The sequence below is a fragment of the Tamandua tetradactyla genome, chromosome 5, assembly GCF_023851605.1.
Source record: "Tamandua tetradactyla isolate mTamTet1 chromosome 5, mTamTet1.pri, whole genome shotgun sequence".
Taxonomy (NCBI): Eukaryota; Metazoa; Chordata; class Mammalia; order Pilosa; family Myrmecophagidae; genus Tamandua; species Tamandua tetradactyla.
The window spans coordinates 99,823,213-99,843,482 of NC_135331.1; the positions used below are offsets into that span (position 1 = coordinate 99,823,213).

General features: G+C 41.8%; 1 protein-coding gene across 14 annotated transcripts in view; it reads right to left on the minus strand.

Annotated features, from left to right (window-relative positions):
* Positions 1–3,669: 3,669 nt before the first annotated feature.
* The window catches only part of TRERF1 (transcriptional regulating factor 1), a 207,397-nt gene continuing 190,796 nt past the window's right edge, over positions 3,670–20,270 (minus strand). For 12 of the 14 annotated variants that reach the window (XM_077161806.1, XM_077161804.1, XM_077161812.1 and 9 more), the window contains 3 exons: positions 13,980–14,180; positions 11,254–11,501; positions 3,670–7,463 (listed from right to left, as the gene is read on the minus strand). In XM_077161806.1, coding sequence (XP_077017921.1) covers positions 7,139–7,463; positions 11,254–11,501; positions 13,980–14,180 — 774 coding nt within the window. In that variant the 3' untranslated portion in view covers positions 3,670–7,138. The remainder of the gene's footprint in view (positions 7,464–11,253; positions 11,502–13,979; positions 14,181–20,270) is intronic. The other 2 variants (XM_077161813.1, XM_077161816.1) reach the window with 1 other exon arrangement.

A 20,270-nucleotide genomic window follows, 5' to 3' on the forward strand; every position in this document is an offset into this window, starting at 1 on the left:
CACCGCTGCCCTGCCCATCTTCCTAAATCATTCATTTCCTTATGTTACTCCAATATTCCAGAATTTACAACAGCTATTCATTTCCTTATGTTACTCTAATATTCCAGAATTTACAACAGCTATCTCCACTTACTAAAGAAGTCAGAAATAATATTGTCTGGTTATTAATGACCACCATAATTTAACTCTAACTGAAAAGGCTTGTAAGTAGGATTTGCTGTGTTAAAAATTTCTTCCGATTGTGCAACTTTCTAAGCTCTGTTTTCCCAAAGTGTGTTCACTTATGCAATTTGGCCTCATGGAAAACTGGATTTATAGTCAGGAGATCTGGGGTGTGATCCCAGGTCTACCATTTATCTGAGTGGCTTTGGGCAAGTTATCTCCCCACCCTGAGCTGCAGTTTTCTCATATATCAAATACAGATAATTATCTCATAGCCTACTTCAAATAGTTGCTATGAGAATTGTGGTGGTTTGGAGCTATGTACCCCAGAAAAACATGTACTTAGATTTGGTCCATTCCTGTGAGTGTGAATTCTCAGTAAATGGACCCTTTTAATGAAGTTACTTACGTTAAGGTGTGGTGCAGCTGAGTTGGCATAAATCTTGATAATATTACTGAAGGCCTTATAAGGAAGGTCACAGCAAGGGAGGAGGGAAGGGAAGGCCACAGCAAGAGAGGAGGGGAGAGAAGGCCAGACAGGGCAGCCAGAAGCTGGAAATTAATGGAACCCGGGAGAGAAGGGAAAAGTCAGGAGAGAATGCCATGTGCAGTGCCATGTGACAGAGGAGACAAGGACCAATGATGTCTGGCAGTCAGCCCCAGAATTCCACCGTCTTCTGGGAGAAAGCCAAGCCTTGCCTTGATGACGCCCTGATTTGGACTTCTTCTAGCCTCAAAACTGTGAGCCCATTCATTTCCATTGTTTAAGCCAACTCATTGCATTAGCAAAGAGGACACTAAGGCAAGGATTAAATGAGATCAGGAAGATATGGTGCTTAGCAAAAATGCCTGACACATGATACACAGTAAATATGTGCCATTATTTGTGAAGTAAAGCTAGTTCTACCTCGTCTCCTTCAAAGAGTTGTTGAGAAGATTTAAATTAAAAAGATTAAGTTTATGAAAACATTTTGTAATATCTAGAGTGCTCTGCACATGTAGTTTTTTTTCTCCCCACAGGTGGCCATTACTTACCCATTACAGGTAAGAGAACTGAGGGAGGGGTAGAATGATTGGCCCAGGGTCACACAGTAAATTGTTGAGAGACCTAAGGGCAGAAATCAGTTTTCCTGCCTCTCAATCTGGCCCGTTTGCTAGATTCAGTCAACATGGAGTTGTGTAGAGCAGAGCCATTTGGTCCTGCACCAGAAGATGGAAATACCCTGCTTCACCTGCTGAACTCCACTGCGCTCTACCCTGGCAGGCTGCCCAGTGTCCTTTTCAGAACCAGACTGCCTCTCTGAATTGTGACATTTGAGGCTGGTCAGGTCTCTCTCTCGTCACTGGGGTTTCCCAGCAGCCCCGAACTCCGCTGCTGCTTCTGAAATTTGCATCAGTCTCTCCCTATGTCACTTTGATAATTCCTCAGCCTACCTCTGCCCCTTTCAGCAGCCTAGCTTCATAAGTGGACTACACACTCCTTTCACCTGCAGGAAGACACTAATTTTATCCTCATTTTATAGGTGAAGAAACAGGCATACATACGAAATGATTCTCAAGGTCAAATGGTGAACTGGACCAGTAACCATCTTCAAAATCCTAGTTCAGTGCCTATTCCACCCTGCAGTGGACTGGTGATGCTTCTGTGATGAGGTCCAGTTCTGTTTAAGCCTCTTTTGCATGTGAGGAATAGACATCTTTTCCCTTCTTCCTCCCCCAAGTAAAGGGTTTTATTTTTTAATAATTTTTTTTTAAACATAACAGCATACAGACATGAACATTCTTACCATATGATCATTCCATTCTTGGTATATAATCAGTAACTCACAATATCATCACATAGTTGTATATTCATCAAGGGGTTTTATTTTAAAGATATGTGTGGTTTTGCTTGCTTCTGGAACTGGAAAAGTGGAGTCAGAGCAGCTCTACCTTGCATGTGGCCACTGCTTGCTGCCACATTTCTCCATTGAGACTCAAATGTGGGAACTTGAATGGTCTCCTCATCTTCCTGTATCATACCATGCCATGTGTCTCCAGATGGCCTATAGGTTAGCTGGGGGCAGGTGGCCTGTGGACAGAGCTCTTTCCTTTGGCATGACATGTGGACAGTATTCTGAAATTTGGCCTATCCATTTTGGATATCTTCTCTACGTCCTAAGCTTCCAAACATCTGACATAATTTATATGCGCAGGAGGCCAAATGGTTCAAAATAGGTTATGCAAATACACCTTGCTTTATATCCAGGAAATATAAAAATATACATAAAATATTTGTGAATAAAATCATATTTCTACTGCACAGTTCTATTTTAAAGACAGCCCTTTTTCAAAAGATTTTCTCTCATGTAAAGGAAGTGATCACCCTTTGGCTGTTTTACACAAGGATATCTATGATTCAAAGATGACTTATGGTTTGCTTAGGAATATATTATTCAATTTCTTAAGAGGCCTTCCTAATTATGCTTTCTTATGTCAACATTAAAACTCATCCACATTCCTAGAGCACACATGAGCTGGCTGGCTGTGGCTGAGGAAGGTGGCTTGGGAAACATGGAATTTAGAATTGACTTTAGGTAAACTCAAAAGAGGCTTTATTTACACATACGTATGCACGTGTGTAGCAGACAAGAGAGGTAATTAATTTAACAAATCTTTGCTAAGAACCTGCCATCAACTGCTGCAAATGTGTGGGTGGCAGTGAGAGGATTCAGAGTATTAACAAAACATGAACTTCGCTCTTCCCAGTGGTGGAACTGGATGAGTTCCCAGGCCACCATATGTTCTTTCTAGATATTAAATTCCTTGGCAGGAAGGAAACAGTGTTGCAGTCATCTTTATATACTCTCCTCCCCATGTATAATAGTGTAGCATACTGCCTGGTACATGGTGGCTCATGAGTATTGAATGAATGAATGAATGAATGAATATACCAGCAGGACAAAGTCTGCAGATTGAACATCTGGGCCCCTGGAAGCAGAATTAAAAAATTCTGGCTAAACACACTCTGCTTCTAGAGGAATAGCTATTTTAACTAAAATAACTGAAGAGTTAAAAAACCAGTCTTGAACAAGTATGCTCTACTTAAAGCAAAATCTGTATAAAATCCAGAATTTAGATTTCTTCTAAAGCTTGTTTTTGAGCATAAGTAACATATTTACTAGAATTTGGGAATCTCTATCAATTCAGGTGGACATGGACTTTGTGGAAGATTTGTTGTGAGATACCTTTAAGTTGTACTGAGTTTCCGTAAGTCAATTTTGAGTAATACAGTTTAGAGACCACCAACCCTTTAAGTGGTCCATCCACTGCTTGAGCAGCTGAAACTAATGACCTGGCCTCCAGTGTGGGTAGGTGCTTTACTAAGCACTAAGTTTGATCAACAGATCTCTAAACCAGTCGGCAGAAACCAACTAACAGTAAAACTAGCACTCATCTAAACAGCACTTATCCAACACTGAGAAGTCATTTTAATAGGTAGAAAGAAGGAATATTTAAGCCAAATGAAACTCAGAAAGATAGTATTTTATTTTCAGAGCAGCTAATGCAATATTGAATCAGGTTTTCACAAATAAATATGACAGTGTCTATTTGGTTACATCTGTTTGATGAATGTCCATCTATAGGAACTGTAATAAATTTCTGAAAAGAGTAACGGCTGCAACCTTTTAAGCAAAATTCTCCTGGTTCTTTTTCTGATAATTAAAAAAAAAAGCTTATCACTCAGGGGAGGGAAAAACAACAATCTAAAATGCCCCAGTTTTTTAAGGAATGCACCTTTTTAGGACAATCTATAAAACATCTTTATTTATTTGTTACATATGATGTTTAAATATAACTTTGCTTTCAAGCTTCAAACTTTTTTAAACCCTTGGTAAAATAAGACTTTTGATTCATCTTAACAAAAACTGACCTAGGAAGAAACATTTTTAGCAAAATGTTATAAAATTCACTAGAAAATACTGTCCTTTTTTTTTTTTGCCAAAATGTTACATAAAATCCTTATTAAAAATACACACATTACAAAAGAAAAATTATGAATTATGAATATGCTATACATAGTGCTTTTGATATGAACCAAGGGACCTGCATTCCGGGAAAATACAGTTAAGCACACTAGATATTATGATGTCAACTTATAATAGTGCAAACCTGAATAAATTACATCCTGAAATGGGAAGGCATGCCAGTCAGTTGCTGAGAATAGAACATGAAGCCAGAACAGGAAGCAATCACAACCACTATTTAAAAATGTTTTCATTTTTATTACATTAATTTTTTTCAAAAATACTTTTCTTTACAATAGAACTCCTAGAAAATATTTACACCCTTCCTCTAATAAAATATAACAGCAGTTAAATATATTTGAAAATAAGATGGGATTTTCCATAAAATATATCTGTTAACTTTTTATATACAAGCTTTTGCAAAGAGGTCTAAATTCACTAATGAAAAACCATCTGATAGTAAACAGTAACCATGTTGAAGACAACCATTAGAAAGAAAAGTTCTTTGGGGTAGGATGGGGAAAGCTAAAACACAACACATACATGCAGGCAGAATCATTTCAGAAAAAAATAATAAGTGCAATATTTTGCCATGAAGTCAATTTTTAAGTTGATATTGTCAAGAAATATTAATTCAGGGATTTGAACTGTCTCATTAAGGAGGAGTTCTTTGGTTACTTCAAGTCAAAAATCTTTACACTATACTGCATGGAAAATAAAACTAAATTGTGCATTTTATTTTTACCTTGGCAACTTTAAACACTTTTAACATATAAAACCAGAATAGCTGGGCAAGTTTCCAAACAGGAAGAATACAACTGCTTTATAAACATTTTTCTGGGTGTTTTCTCATTTGATAGATAAACTTCTATAGACCTAATAGCAGAACCATTCCAGAAACACTCTCAGACACCAGTAAGTGGAAAGAAGTGGTCCCAGGGACAGATTCAATCTCCATCGGCCAACAGTATTACACTTGGAATGGTTCTGTAAAAGTTCTCCCACAGAGTCCCACAAAGAACTGCCAAGGCAGTTCTTAACTCAAAACTGTGTAGATAATAAAACAAAAGCTACAATAATCTGTCTGAATGGCAGCAAATAAAACACTTTCTTTTCCCTAAAGAAAAGAGGAGGGAAAACTCAAAGATCACTTTTCTGAAAAAAGAATGATGGCAATAAAAAGAATCTTTGTTTTCTTTTGTCCATGGCTTTCCTGAGATTGAGAACACTGCCCACATGGGGCCACTCTGGGCCACAGCTGGCCTTCGGATGAGTATGTGCCAAATACTTTGGCAGAGTCACACTTAAAAGCAGCTTGGGTTCTAACTTCATGCTTCTGCTGATATATTCTAAGGTCAAGTTATTAATCAGCCAGCAAAATGCCCAGCATGATCCCCAATGGTTACACCCAGCTGGGGAACAGTTAGCCTGCTTGGGGTGGGTCAAGGTCTGAAAACACCTGCTCTAGAAGACACGCAGCATTAATGTGGAATGGGGAGCTGTGACAAGCAGGGTCCCCTCTGTGCTGGGGCTGCATTCCAGTCTGACATTGCTCTCATTTGCCCTAACTCTGAGATAGGTCAGTCTGACTCAGTCAAAAGCCTGAGCTGAATTGACATTTTTGAAGGATTAAAGGTTTATTACCTACAAGTATAAACAGCACCCCTGCCGACAGGGACAGGAGGAGGCAGAGAAAAGTGTATAACCTTGGAGAATTCTAGAAGTGCTTTGGTAAATGACTTGTAATGAATACATTCATTGTTTGAATGCATACATTGTAGCTAATGTGGTATCCAAAACCATTTTTGTTGGCCTTCAATGCTATTTCCCTTGTATTTGCTATAAAATTTGTTAGAAAACCTTTTTTTTTTCACATAGCTAGTGTCAAGGTGAACCAGTCCAGTATATATGAATTACAGCAAAATCCTAGTAAATGAGGTTTCACAGTACTTCCAAATGGCACAAAGTGATTTCAGAACTCAACTCACCATCAACAGTGTTTCAAAAAGAATTGGCTCTTCCGGATCTTTCCTTAGGGCAAAGGAACACCTCCGGCATTCCAGGTACTTCAGTGTGTACCCCTCAGCCACCCTCCCTAAAAACGAAAGCAGTCCTCTACAGCCTTGGACATGAATAGTTGGGGCCGTTTTCCTCAGGATGGGTCTCCAGTCACCCCACGCTGAAACACAGCTTTGGGATTCTACAGTTCACAGCCCACCAGCCCCCAGGGAACATGGAACACACACATATTCTACAAACCAAGTTCTTGGTAAATCACCGCCAGGGGGAGCAAAAGCCTGAAATCATGCAGTACTCAGTTCCTGTGAACAGGCCAACAAAAGGATGGGCAAGGCCGAGTGAAAACCTACTTTCACATTTGGTCAGATCTTTAAATGACATATTCGTTAGAGAAAGGCCTTGTAACAGGAGGGCCTGCTTTGCCCCCCTGGGAAAGCTACCCCTAGCATACAGTCTCCTGGCAAAGATATTAAGTTTACTGCAAACTACACAATGAGGTCAAACAAAACAGAAATAACTCTTGGTGGGAAGGATGCCCCAAGGCCTCAGTCCCAAGAGGGTAGCCTGCTTCACCACAAGCACACAGTCACACAGCAAATTCTGGGATAAAAGGCAACCAGATGGCTGACATCTGAAAGTAAAAGGAACATGAACACCACGTTCGTTACCTGCCCGGAGTGATTTCGTGAGAATGTAGCCCAGATGAACACCTCTTAAAGATATCTGTGCCAATTATTTATTCCCCACCCCAATACCCCACAAAAACTTTTTTTTTTTAAATAAAAGGAAAAGAAACTGGAATTTTTTTTTCTAAACCTGAATAAAATAACCACTTTTTAAACAGGTAGTTAAAAATGGTTACAAACAAGCAGGCAGTCCAGGTTTCCTGATTAATAAAGACGGAGGCTGCGGGTTTTCTGGTTTTCACGGTCTCTAAGTGACAAGGGGCTTTACAGTTCCGTGTCACCCTGAAGCAAAACTGTATCTTGATCATCCAAGAGAAGATCAGCATCCACGACCTCAGCCTCTTCCATGACGCCTCCTAACTGCTGGACGACGTCCTCATCCAGGACGTCCACGTCCTTGATGGGTTTGATCAGACTCAGCTGGTCCAGGGGCAGCAGCCCTGACCCCGCCACAGGCCCCGTAGTCCTTTCAATGGTGGCTGCCATTTCTGCTGCAAAAGCTGCTTTCTGAGCCTTTTGCCTCTGCTGTTCCTCCTGCTGTCTGTGAGTTTTCATGTGTGCATTTCGACTCTTGATCTTGAAGAAGACCCTAAAAACGAGGGAAAAAAATATGAAATTTAGGAGAGCTGAGTTCTTGGGAATCAGGGCATCTGATAAGAAAAAGGGTGGTTTGGGGTGGATATGACAGCTCCTGGGACTGCCACCCTTTGACCTATTACCCCTCCTCTCTTTTCTCCAAGCATTATAAGAAAGGGGATGGGCACAGCTGTCAGGCCTCTTTTCTATGGCCATAGAGGATAAATTCTCAAAGGTCGTTATCCTATTCATCACAGAATCCCAGGTCAGGCCACCAAACTCTGGTAGCCACCATCACAGAAGTACCCAGCTTCTGCTCCAGCTCTTCCACAGCCCAAATTCTTGAAGGATCTGCCTACACACACTTGGTGGATCTCCTCTTTCTCTCAACCTTCTCCAAATGGATAGCTGTCCCCCATACTTAAAACCAATTGCTTTTCTCAATGTCACCAAATCCAATGGGTCTTCTGTTTTCATGTCAGTTGACTTCTAACTGCATCTACCAGCCACATCTGAGCTGACCTCCTTTTCACCTAAGACCCCCTTCTTGCTGGTCATTGTATATAATCTCCTACTGTTTGCTTTTGAATAAAATGGCTCAAAATTGGGGGTGATTTTGTCCCCCCAAAATCATGGAGACTGTGGTAGTTAGATTCAGTTATCAACTTGGCCAGGTGAAGGCACCTAGTTTTGTTGCTGCGGACATGAGCCAATGGTATGTGAACCTCATCTGTTGCTAATTACATCTGCAGTCAGCTAGGAGGTGTGCCTGCTGCAAGGAATGACGTTTGACTTAATTGGCTGGTGCTTAAATGAGAGAGCACAATGTAGCACAGCCCAATCAGCTTGGCATACCTCATCTCAGCACTTGCAGCTCAGCCCAGGCCTTTGGAGATGCAGAAAGGAATCACCCACCCTGGGGAAGTTGTTGGAACCCAGAGGCCTAGAGAGAAGGCCAGCAGAGATTACCCTGAGCCTTCCCACGTAAGAAAGAACCTCAGATGAAAGTTAGCTGCCTTTTCTCTGAAGAACTAACAAAATAAATCCACTTTTATTAAAAGCCAATCCGTCTCTGGTGTGTTGCATTCCGGCAGCTAGCAAACTAGAACAGAGACATTTTTGGCTGTCTTGACTTGGGGGTAGGGTGAGGCTGGGTAGAGACGAGGGATGCTACTAAACAACCTACACTGCATCGAGAGCCCCCACAACAAAGAATTAACCTGGCTCAAAATGCCAATAGCGCTGATGTTAAGAAACCCTGGGATAAAAGTTTATCACACTTTGGGGGTTAATTCTCTAGACAAGGGGGCATAAACTATGGCTAGTGGGTCAAATCCAGCTGGCTGCCTACTTTTGTATATGACAGTTTTACGGGGACACAACACAGCCACACCTACTCTCTTAGCCTTAGCTATGGCTGCTTCTGCACTACAAGGGCAGAGTTCAGTCGCTGCAGTATGGGTCTCTAAGCCTAAAATATTTACTATCCTGATTTTTTTTCAGGAAAAGTTTGTCTAGATATGGAATTATCTATTTATGGAGAGGACGGGGTGGCATACTCAGTATTCATTCCTGAGCTCATAAAAGAAGAAAAAAAATCACACTGATTTCTAAGACCTAATTAGACAGAGTTGATGTATCACAGTTCCACTTGGGCATGTTGAAAACTGTTTAATGAGTATAATTTCAGCAGATAAAAGAGGTATTTTGTTAGCATTTGCCTATTGCTATTCCTAGTCTGGAAAACCACAGAAAATATTTCCACTTTCTATAAACTCTTAACTGATATTATGGTAAAAAAGCATTCCAAGACAAGAAAAACATTTAATGGATGTCGCTAAGGGACAGCTAGAAAACTCCAAATACTAGTTCTTGTTTGTTAAAACGCCCTTTGTCTTCACCTGGTGTAATGAGAAATTGTAGCCTGCTTGAGCTGAGTGAGGAAGGTGCTAGCTCCTTTCAGAGGAAACTGGCACCCTGATGCCCCATCCTACCCCTGAACAAACAGGTGGGAAATCAACTGAGTCAGTTTTACTATTTCAAGTAAAGAAACCTAATGATCATTTCAGGGGCTGCAGGCATTTCTTCCATAGTTCATGCAACATGTGCTGGGTGGTTACATGAAGATAGCATCATGTCCAGGCCTTGAGGGGCACTACATAAGAGAGGAGGGGACTGAGACCTTCACCCATTTCCCCCATCCCTGTGCCTCACAAAGGCATGCTTCTCATTCCAATTCGATTTAGTGGTGCCACCTGAGTTAGGCTTCCTCAGAGGCAGCAGGTACAGAAGCTAAGTACATGGGCCCAAGAGCCAGCCTGCATGATTTGAATTCCCATCATTCATTAGCTGTGCACCGTGGCAAGTGAGTTAACCTTTCCATGCCTCCGTTTCTCTGCTTATAAAAAAGAAACCTAACAGGGTTATTTGAAGGACTACATCGATGAATAAATGTAAAAATTCTTTAAAACCATGCCAGGTTCATAGTGAATACTGATAAATGGCAGCTACTATTAGGTTGCCTGAGGTATTCTCGGTGGATATATTTGGTAAACAGAGGTTCCCATTGGCCTGGCTCTTACAACTAGGGGTTGCTTTCTTGGTAGAGTTTCAGCAGCCACCTGGCCATCATCTCTCCAGGTAAATTTCTCTCCTTTTTTAAGGCACTGGAGATTATGGTAAGAGAAACTTAGCAAGGCTCCTAAAGGATAGCAGCTGTGGCAATGTTCTCTCCAGGTCTGGCAAAGTCACCGAGAATTATACTGCAATTCTATACTGGATGCTGTAGGGACGGAAATGTACATTTTAACATCAATGATTTCATCTTTACTGTTCTAGAGGTTTTGTTTTCTACCTAAAGAAAATAAACAAAGGAATTTGACAGGATAGAGCAGTGGTTAAGGGCACAGGCTCTACATTAGAGAAAGCTGGGTTCAAATCTCAGCTTTGCTTTTTACTGGTGGTGTGATCTGGGACAAAGTTATTTTTACCTAACTTATAATTTCCTTTTTTATAAAATGAGGATAAAAGCAGTATCTGCACCATGTGGGGTTGTGGGGTAAGGATTAAATGAGCTCATGCATAGAAAGTAACATAATAAGTGCTCAATAAACGTTAGCTGTTAGGATTACCGCCCACTGTCAGTCTGCCCAACCCCGCATCCATTAATTGTTGTTTTAAATTATACCTGTTAGGGGCAGGGCTGACAAGTAGGTTTTACCTCATGTATCAACTCTGTTCAATTGGTTGCACCAACCTGAAGCATTATGATAAAAAGGCTTTTGAGGCCCCATTTTTAATGTGGTAACAAAGGGTGAAGTGATTGATTAGTGATGTCTGCCCTGGGCACAGGGGTGAGCAGTGATAAGTAGAGGTGCCATATATGGGCCATCCTTGCTATAATCAGTTCCTGATTAAGTGTTTTAGAACTGTTCTCAGACCACTCAACAAGAATGCAAAGAGAGTGACGCTAGTGGATATGGTCTAGGTATGAAGAGAAGAAGTGGGAATCAGATTTCCTCCCACCATTTCTGAAAAGGAGGACTTTCGTCATTAGAGGTTTGCTCTCTGAAAACGGCCATCCTTACCAATCTATACAGCATCAAAATGACCAAATTCTGAGTCAGAGACAAGGTCCATCCACCCTGAGGCACCATGCGAACCCCAAGGATGGTATGAGAGGAGGGTCTGGAGCGTCTGGGTTCTTTTTTCTAGCTGAAGAAACCTTAGACCACCTCAGCCAGGCTCCCACAGGGCAATTATCTGACACAAGCTTACTCAGCCCTTGGCCCAGTTTCACCTACTTGCCACATTCCTTGCAGGGGAAGATGGTGGTGGGGTCTGTCTCGCCACTGGTGGTGCTGTGAGAGGGTGAGCTCTTCACTGAACAGTACCCACTCTGGGCACCACCGGGCTTCGGCTTTCCAGAGGGGATGGCACCTCGGGCTTTGGTCACCTGGTTGGTGCCACCGTGGATGCGGGCGTGGCCATTCAGTGCCTGGCGGGAGCTGAACACCTGGGGAAGAAAGGGAGTGACATGACATCTACAGTCCTGAAAAGGAAATTAGGGCTATTAGTTATTCAATGATAAAACATGTGATAATTGAAACAGCGCATAATGACAGGACACAGGGGCTCTATATAAGCAAAACTTTGGGCGTAATTCTGCAGAGATACATACTAGAACCACAAATTTTATGCCAACAAAAAAACCTATCATTGTTATAACCAGAAGACAAGAGACACAATATAAAGGACAAAGCTACTAGATCCAGCTCTGTCATAACTAACAGAGAAGCAGATAGGCCATTTCCATTCTGTACACTTCATTTTTCCCACCTGTAAAATGAGAAGGCTGGACCAACTTTCAATTTTTTTTAAGGTGAGAACTACAACCTCCTTTACTTTTCCTTTCTTCTTATTTTAAAATAGTAAATCAAGTCTCATTCAAGAGGCTCAATGTATAAAACGGTTAAAACAAGTGATCTGGCTGAAATGGAGATAGCACCCCACAACTGAACCTTTTTGCTTGGTTCCACCTCCTCCTAGAAAGCCCTAGGACCCCAAGGAACACAATTTGAAAGACAGCAATTAGCTGCTCTGACATATTGTTATGTCCAAGCCCCAACCAGTAATCCACTGTTGAAGTTTGCCCATAAAGCAGGTTTCTCAACCTCAGCACTACTGGCATTTTGAGCTGGATGATTCCTGCCAGGGAGGGCTGTGGCGGGTAGGATATTTAGTAGCATCCTTGGCCTCCACCCACCAGATGCCAATAGCATTTTCACAGTCATGACAAAAATGTCACCAGACATTGTGCCAAATGTTCTTGGTGCATAAAATCACTGTCAAGGACCACTGCCATAAAGGGATGTAATCCACACTCTGGAATTCCAAGAACCTCAACTTCCAGCATGTTAAACTCATCAGCTAAATGGAGTGCCTGCCAACCTGTCCAATTGTAGGTGTTGCTCTGTGTTAAGTTCATGTGTTCTGTTTACTGTCTCACAGAGGGGAAAAAAAACTGCTAGTTTAGCAATTGTAGACAAGGCGCAAAGCAATTTTGCCTTGTGATTTTTAAGTCATTAAAGAAATATCCATCTTGCTGAGCATTTTTGATTGGTTAAAGTATAAGATGACTTCCCACTCAGTAAAAAAATATATTATACACCAAAATTATGAATTGAGGAAGCACCCAATTTCTGAACAAAGTCACCAAAAAATACTGTCATTTGAAGTCACGCCATGAGCTACAGTGCTGTATAATAAATTGTAAAGATGGAGTGAAGCATCCAGGCCATTAAACATCAAAGTCAGACACATGTTAGCAATTTCTTATGATCTCTTCAAAGCTACTGCAAAATAGACTTTTTTTTTAAACATAATTTTTTCCCCCTAAATGTAAATCAAGTGAATTTCTATTTTAGGATTTAAGACACTTTAAAGGATGCTGCTTTCTTCATCTAAGTGACAGACTCAATAGGCAGCACACAATAAACTCTGGATGTCCTACATAATGTACAAACAAAGACAAGAGCATTAACTTGAGAAAAATAGGGCTTCATTATCGCCCCAAAACTAGTCTTTTTTTTTGGATAATACCCCTAGAATCTGCCTATACAGGAGTGCCTAGCTTTAAGAAACCTGATGCAGAAAAAAGCTCACCAATTCAGGCTAAGGGGAACGGAGAAAAGTCCAAAGTGAGTAACTGTTAAAAATATCCTTTGAAGTACACCTAGAATCTGAGCCTAGGCCAGTGTGGGTTCTGTAAGGAATGACTATAGTGAAAAGAAAGATCAAACTGTGAATTTGTTTTATTTTTAACCAAATGATGCTTCTAAAGTATTTGAAAAGTACTAGGTTAAGTAATTACACTGACTTCTTTCAGCTTATTTACATGATTAATTTGATTAGTAAATTTTTTTACCCCCAGAGAGTACCAAGATAAATTTTAGCTAAAAGAATACCAAGATAAATTTTAGCTAAATCTTTGTAACAACCTTCCGAAATTTCAAATTTGTGGCATCTCAATGTGTAACATTCATACAGAATATGAAATGTGAAATCTTCTAGGCAGGTAAAATGACAGGGGTTGAAAGCAAGTAATAATGCCCATAAGCATGATCCTTCTCTGGGGGTTCCCCTAGTGCTTTAAATGCACGTTTACAGGGCAGGTCCCTGTGTGACATGCAATCCAGAGGAGTGGAGAAGCACCAAGGAATGCAGAGGGTCATTTCTGGAAGCCATCAGCCATGGCAGAGAGGCACTCTGAATCAGACACACACTTCCTGAGGGTAGGGGCCTTCCTTGTGTCCTTCAGTGCTTGACACAGGACACACTTCAGACATGAGGAAGCAAATAGAATGAGAGCGGGCACTCAACAGGAGGAAGCACTCCCTCTGCCAAAGCATCATTGCTCAGAGTGAACACTTTCTAAGATGCACTGTCTCTTAAAGCAAGGCACAGCTGCACAGACTTTACTAGTCCCAGGCACCCCCCCACCCCCACCCCAAGATGCAGAGACACTTACAGCCCCGCAGTTGGGCATTTCACAGATGAAGGAGCTGCAGGGCTGGCTGAGGGCCTGCAGGGCTGGCCCCTCCCCAGAAGCCAGGGCAGGGGCTGGCGGTGGCTCTGGGGACTTAGCTTCACTCTCCTCTTCTTTTGTGGATTTCCTATCTTCTTCCAGGTCTTCTTCCTCTTCCTCTAACTCTTCTTCTTCTTCACTTGTCTGGTATTAGGTAATAAAAGGAAAAAGGGGGGATATCCCCACATGACATTTTTAGTGATGAACAGAATTCACAGCAAGGTGGTGGGGAGAGGAGCTGGACATGGGGCTGCGCCTGTTTCTCTGCAAAGTATGGCAGCCAGAACTCTCTGGAGGGGACTAGGGCCTCTAAAAGCTTGGCACTGTATTTTTGGAATTTTTAGGTCAATTTTTAGGAATTTCTAGCTCCTCATCCTTTGGGTCCTCTCAGTATATATAAAAATATGCTAGGGGTGGCCAGAAGCAATTTCTGTATGTAGAGTTTTTCCTCCTTGTTTAACACCACCAGCCCTTAAAAGTGTCTAAAACTCCGGCAGCAGTGTCTCTTGTGGGCAGCTCTGTCTTCCCACAGCAGTCACGGGGGCTTTTTAAGTAGTCATGATTGTGTGGCCACCCTCTGGAGAGAGACTAACCCCATAATGATTTGTTTATAAGGCTAACAGTCTACTAACACACTTCAGTGTCCCTCACTGAGAGGTCCCGAGACGCCTGATTTGACCCATGGTACATGGAAAGCACACGACACAGGCTGCTCTTATCAGAAAACAGAATGAGAAAGTGAACCACAATGACTCTGAAAAGGATAGAAAATGGAAGAGGATATTATCCTTTTGTCTTTTGTCTCTGACTGTGGGTTTGGAAAAAAACAGTGTGTCCAATGCTTCTATGTACTCATCTTCTCCTTCCAGAGGCATTTTATAAAAAAAAAAAGAAAACTGTTTTCTATGAATAATTATCCTCTCTGTTGCTACGTCCCCTCTTTCCCCACTCGGGAACAGCAACCACGTGGAGAATTAAGCAGAAGATTCCTGTCCTCCTCGAGGATGCAACGGAAGTGAACAGAGCAGCGTGGAATGGGCACTCTGGGTGGTTGGTGTAGGAGGGCAGGGATCTAGGAAGCCCTTTTCTACCTCTTGCTCAACTCACCCCTCCTTAGCTCTGCTCTCACCATTCTCACCTGGGCAGGAGGCAGAGGGATGCTGGCTCCTGGAGGCCCAGAAATGACCAAGAACCAGAGAAAGGGAATCGTATGTTGTATTTCACAGCATGTCACGGCTTACAAAGTGCTTTCACATCTACTAAGTCATTGGCTAGGCTGTGCATGGTCTTCCCATTTTACAAACAAGGAAACAAAAGGTATGTCCAACTCTCTGACAGAGTCTTCATACCCACCGTAACAGCACATGGGCTCCGCTTGCTTTACCTCAGACAGTGACAACTTTGGGAGAGACTGTGATTCTTATAATATAGAAGAGAGGACTTCCAAGAAGTATAAAGGTTTCTGAGAATGGTAGTACCCTAGGATCTAGAAACCACAAGCTTCCTCTTTCCAGTCTGTCTCAGGGATGGAGGACACAAAACTCTAGTAAATAATGCGAGATTTAGAATCCACCTCACTGTTTCAGTATGGCTTGTATTTAATATCATACATATGCATATTTGAGATGATGTATTAAGAGGGTATATATAAGAATAGGTTCCAATTTACAGGGGGCTAATTAAGATTAATCAGTAATGATTAAATCTGTTGAAAGACCTCAATGAATATAGAGCTAGGCCTAATATCCACATTTCACAGGGCAATTTATTATATAAGCTGCAGGCCTCTTACAAGTACAGAACATATAAGTGAATTTCATGTAAATGTTCTTATCTTGTAGGAATTATAGCCATCTTTCAATCTCTTTGAGTTTCAGGTAAAACCCCATTATGTCAAACTTCAAGAGTTTGCCCCATTCTTTTATAGAACTGCAACTTTGGGGTCTCAAATCTCAGTTTATTAAGCTGGCTGTGGCCTACAACTTGCCATTTAAAATAAATTACATGATAATTTTTAATGACAATGGCATTTGTTTCATGTTATACTTGTTATAATGATAGCTTTCTCATAACACCATTCTTTGGCTTAAAACTCTTAGAAGAAACGTTTCTAAGGCAAAAAATTATAGATTAAATTATGCTGTATTGTGACAATGTATGTCTTAGTAACTTAGATAGGTTCCTCCTAATTTAGCAATCTATACAGGCTCACAAAATGATTCACCACAGAGTCATATGGCTCACCAAAGTGACTAAGAGACACAAAGGACAAAAATCCTAACATGTAGAACTTTGTATCAACAAAGTGACCACTTTATGATGTCTCGCAAAATGAAACATTTCATAATATTCTAAAAATGAAAGAAGCTGGGCATACACAGGGTGGGGAGGTAGTGATATATTTAACATTGTGTTCAAAATCTTGGCCAACCAGAATAAGAGTTGAAGAGGAGATGCTTTTAATTCTTAGTCATCTACATGGAATTTGTATTATGAGACACTGGTACACTATGAAAAAATGCTCACAAACCCAAATTTGAGTGTTATGGTCACTAATGCTACTGCTACTGCTGCTTCTGATGACATACTAAATACCTGCTATGAATGAGACATACTCACATTCACATATACACACACATTTTCTAGTCCTCACAAGAACCCTGTACAAATTTTCCTTTTTTAAACTGGTGAAGAAATTAACCAGAGAGGTAATTTTCTCAAGCTCTGGTAAATAAACTGAACTGAGATTTAAAACCTGGCCTGTCTGATTCTAAAACCTCAACCTTCACTCTTTGGCCCAGCTGCAAGTGTCCACAGGTGCGGGTCTGCCCAAACTCAGAAGTTCAGCTCAAACACAGAGAATATAACTTTTTCAAAACCACTGGAATCCCCTCAAATTATCAAATGCAGCAAGCAGAGTTGAGGGTCATTAATCATGTGAGATGATAGTTGTAACTAAGGCAACCATATCATTTATTTGTTTTCCTTTCTGTACATTTTCCTTCAATCAACAAAAGCTCCCAAATTAAATGGCGGTTGGGGGGGGGGAGGGACAGACAACCACTGGAACCAGCTACCTTTAAATGTGAAAGGGAAGGAGGATGTTTCTCAAACCCCCTGCCAACTGGTTATTAAACTGGTATTTAGACCATGGGTGAAATGTTACACTTGCCCCTGGAGCCCTGATCACTGACTCCCAAAGTCAGTTAACTGACTTAGTTGTTTGCTTGAATTGTGCTGAATTTTGGTTATACCCAAAACATCCCCTAAGTGGGAATAAGCATGGGTAGGGGATAGGAAGGTGTGGCCAACACATTTTCCTCTCACCCCCTTAAAAGGATCTACCTTCATCCCTTTCTACTTCCAGGGGAAGAAGGGCCTGTGGGCCAGAAGTCAAACCACCTTGAGTGAGATCCAGTATCCGGTTGACCTGCTGCCTACTTCAAGTGCAATCACTCGTTCCCAGTGCTCCTTCTTTTCCCTTCTCCCCTTTAAGTCCTCAACAACCCTGAGTCCCTGTGCATGTTCCATCTGAGGGGGAAATGGTCACCTGTCCTTTAACAAATCACTGAGGACACCTGAGGAGGAGAGCCATCCGGGTGTCCCAGACAGGCCCAAAGGACCGAAAGCAGAACCCCTGCCTAGGACGGTACGTTGTGATCCCAACATTTGGGATCTTGGCAAACAATCCTCAGAAAATTGCCTACACAAAGCCTGAGGGAGCTTGAGCTGCCATGCTGGCCTTAAGTCAAGATTTTCCTGTTTTTGTGGGCCTGAGTCATCACTGCACATAAGCTTTTTATTCTCCCCAATCTCACAGGTCATGAGGGTGTGGCTGCTCCTGACCCAGCCCAGTACTGGTTTCTGGGGAATAAACCCAAAAGGGTGCGGCCCCTTGGGCAAAGTTTTAATCTCCCCTCCTTAATATGAAGCTGGCCAGGGCCTTTCCTACCAGTCTTCAAAGTTCCTTCAGCCCAAGATGGTGTCTCTGCCTCATGTGATAATGGCTTCATTAGCAGCATTTTTCTGCTCAGCATCTACCTTTTCACCCAGCTCTTTCTGGGGAGCTCATAGAGTGACTGATGCTATGAACCAGAGTGACTACTAACTTGGAAAAATGTTCATACGTCCATAGTACAAATATTAAGTGCCTGTAATATGTCAGGCAGTGTCCGAGGCACTTGGTAACACGGGAGCCTAAGAGACATCAATCTGCAATCTGCTGTAGGAGACTACATCTTCTGATTTTGCCCTCTTCCCAAACATAGCACTGATAGCGACCAGAACATTTTAGAATAGGAAAGGACTTTCCAAATCATCTAAATCATCTGCCTCATCTTACAAGTGGGAAAGCTGAGGCTCAGAGCAGGGCAGCGACTGGCCTAAGACGGGCCTAGGAACCAGGTCCCAGGTCTCTAAGGCCAGGATTCTTTGTGCTTCCTTGTTTACTGTCTATTCTGCTCATTTAGAAACCAATATTCTGGGTGACCTGGGCAAGTCTCCTCTCCTCTCTAGGCCTCAACCTCCTATCTATGAAATGGCGGAGTTGCACAAAAGAGTCCTTCGGCCCCATTTAACTCTATGACTCTCCAGTTCTCATCTCATTCTGTCTTCATAGTAAACATCCCACGTGTGTCGCATCTTCCCAACTACAATATATGCATGTTCCAGTGGGGCCCAGGCCATTCATTAACATCCTTGGGTCACCAGAGCCCCTACATTCACACTGTTGTTTACATTGTGGGGATTTAAACAGTTGACTAACCCAAAGACCCATGCAGCTTTTTTTAAACATTGGGCCACAGAGGAGCAAAAGGCTATTCTGATGAAAGATATCATTACTTCAGACTTACTAGAACTAAAGCTGTGGACACAGAAAATCCTGAATTTTGAATAATGTCCTCTTTGAAAGAACAGCAACACAATTATTTTCCAAAGATATCTATTTTATCTGATATTTGGGCCCAAATACAGATATATATATGTGTGTATGTTTCACAGCTAGGATCAATACTTTGTTAAGAGCTTGGCCTTTGATGACTGAATGTATCCAAGTGTTTTTATATTTCTTTAAGTGAATTGGCATTTGACTACTCTTAAGCTTTACGCTAGGAATCAGGCTCAGATAACACACTCATTGGCCACGTGACTATGGGCAAGTTACTTGAGCTCTATGCCTCCGCTTCATCATCCTACCTTGTAGAACTGGTATGAGATTAAATGAGAGTATTTCTACAGTGCCTAGAACAACGCCTCCTATGTGAGTGCTTATTAAAGAAGATACTCCATGAACGTGCTAACACTTACAATTCAGGGCACAACTGGAAAGGAAAACATAATTAGAACTATTCACACAAGTCATGAATTCCAGACACTTTCCCTGACGGTATAGAGACTAGAGTTTAATAATTTGTTCCAAGACACATAATTTTTTATACACATCTCTGGCAGAGAATGTTTTCCATAAACTGTGAAAACAGTTTCCCCTGGCTTTAGATGCAGAGAAGAGAGGATGAAAAGTGAGAGTCACTCCTAAGCCACAAGCCCTGGGCTTGCAAAATGCTTTGATCTTGTTTTCTCTTTAGTATGTATTTAATTTGAATACACGTAGACAACCTGGAATTGTTTGCTAACATGGGAAATCAGTGGGAATAACTGGGAATGAAAGGACTAGAATTATCAACATACTGTTCACTGGCTCCTCGCAAGCTGAGGGTGAATTGTTTGCTAACGTGGGAAATCAGAGGGAATAACTGGGAATGAAAGGACTAGAATTATCAAACATACTGTTCACTGGCTCCTCACGAGCTGAGGGTTCCCAGCTCTATTTAGAAACCAGAGTTCTTCCTTGCTTTATAGAAGCTTTACAGAAACAATGGTGTGTAAAATCTTAGGGCTCTTTTATCTTTCTGAAGCATGTTATGTTCTCTGGTCAATAGCATCCATGACACAGGAATGCCAGGACACCCACTTATAAACAACCCATCCAAGGCTGGGCCCTCCTGATCTAACTCTTCTGATTCCTGCCTGCCTTGGAATCCAAGCCAGCCCTCACCATCTCTGCTAACTGTGAGCCACAGGTCAAATCGGAGTCTCCTTCTTCTGTCTGGACCAGGAAGGTCAAGTCCTGAATCTGGCAAGAGGGCTGGTCTCTGCCATCCAATCACTGAGGCCACCTCAGTGGCAAAGGCAAACCAAACTCCAGCCACTTACTAACCTGGGCCAGAGGTGGGA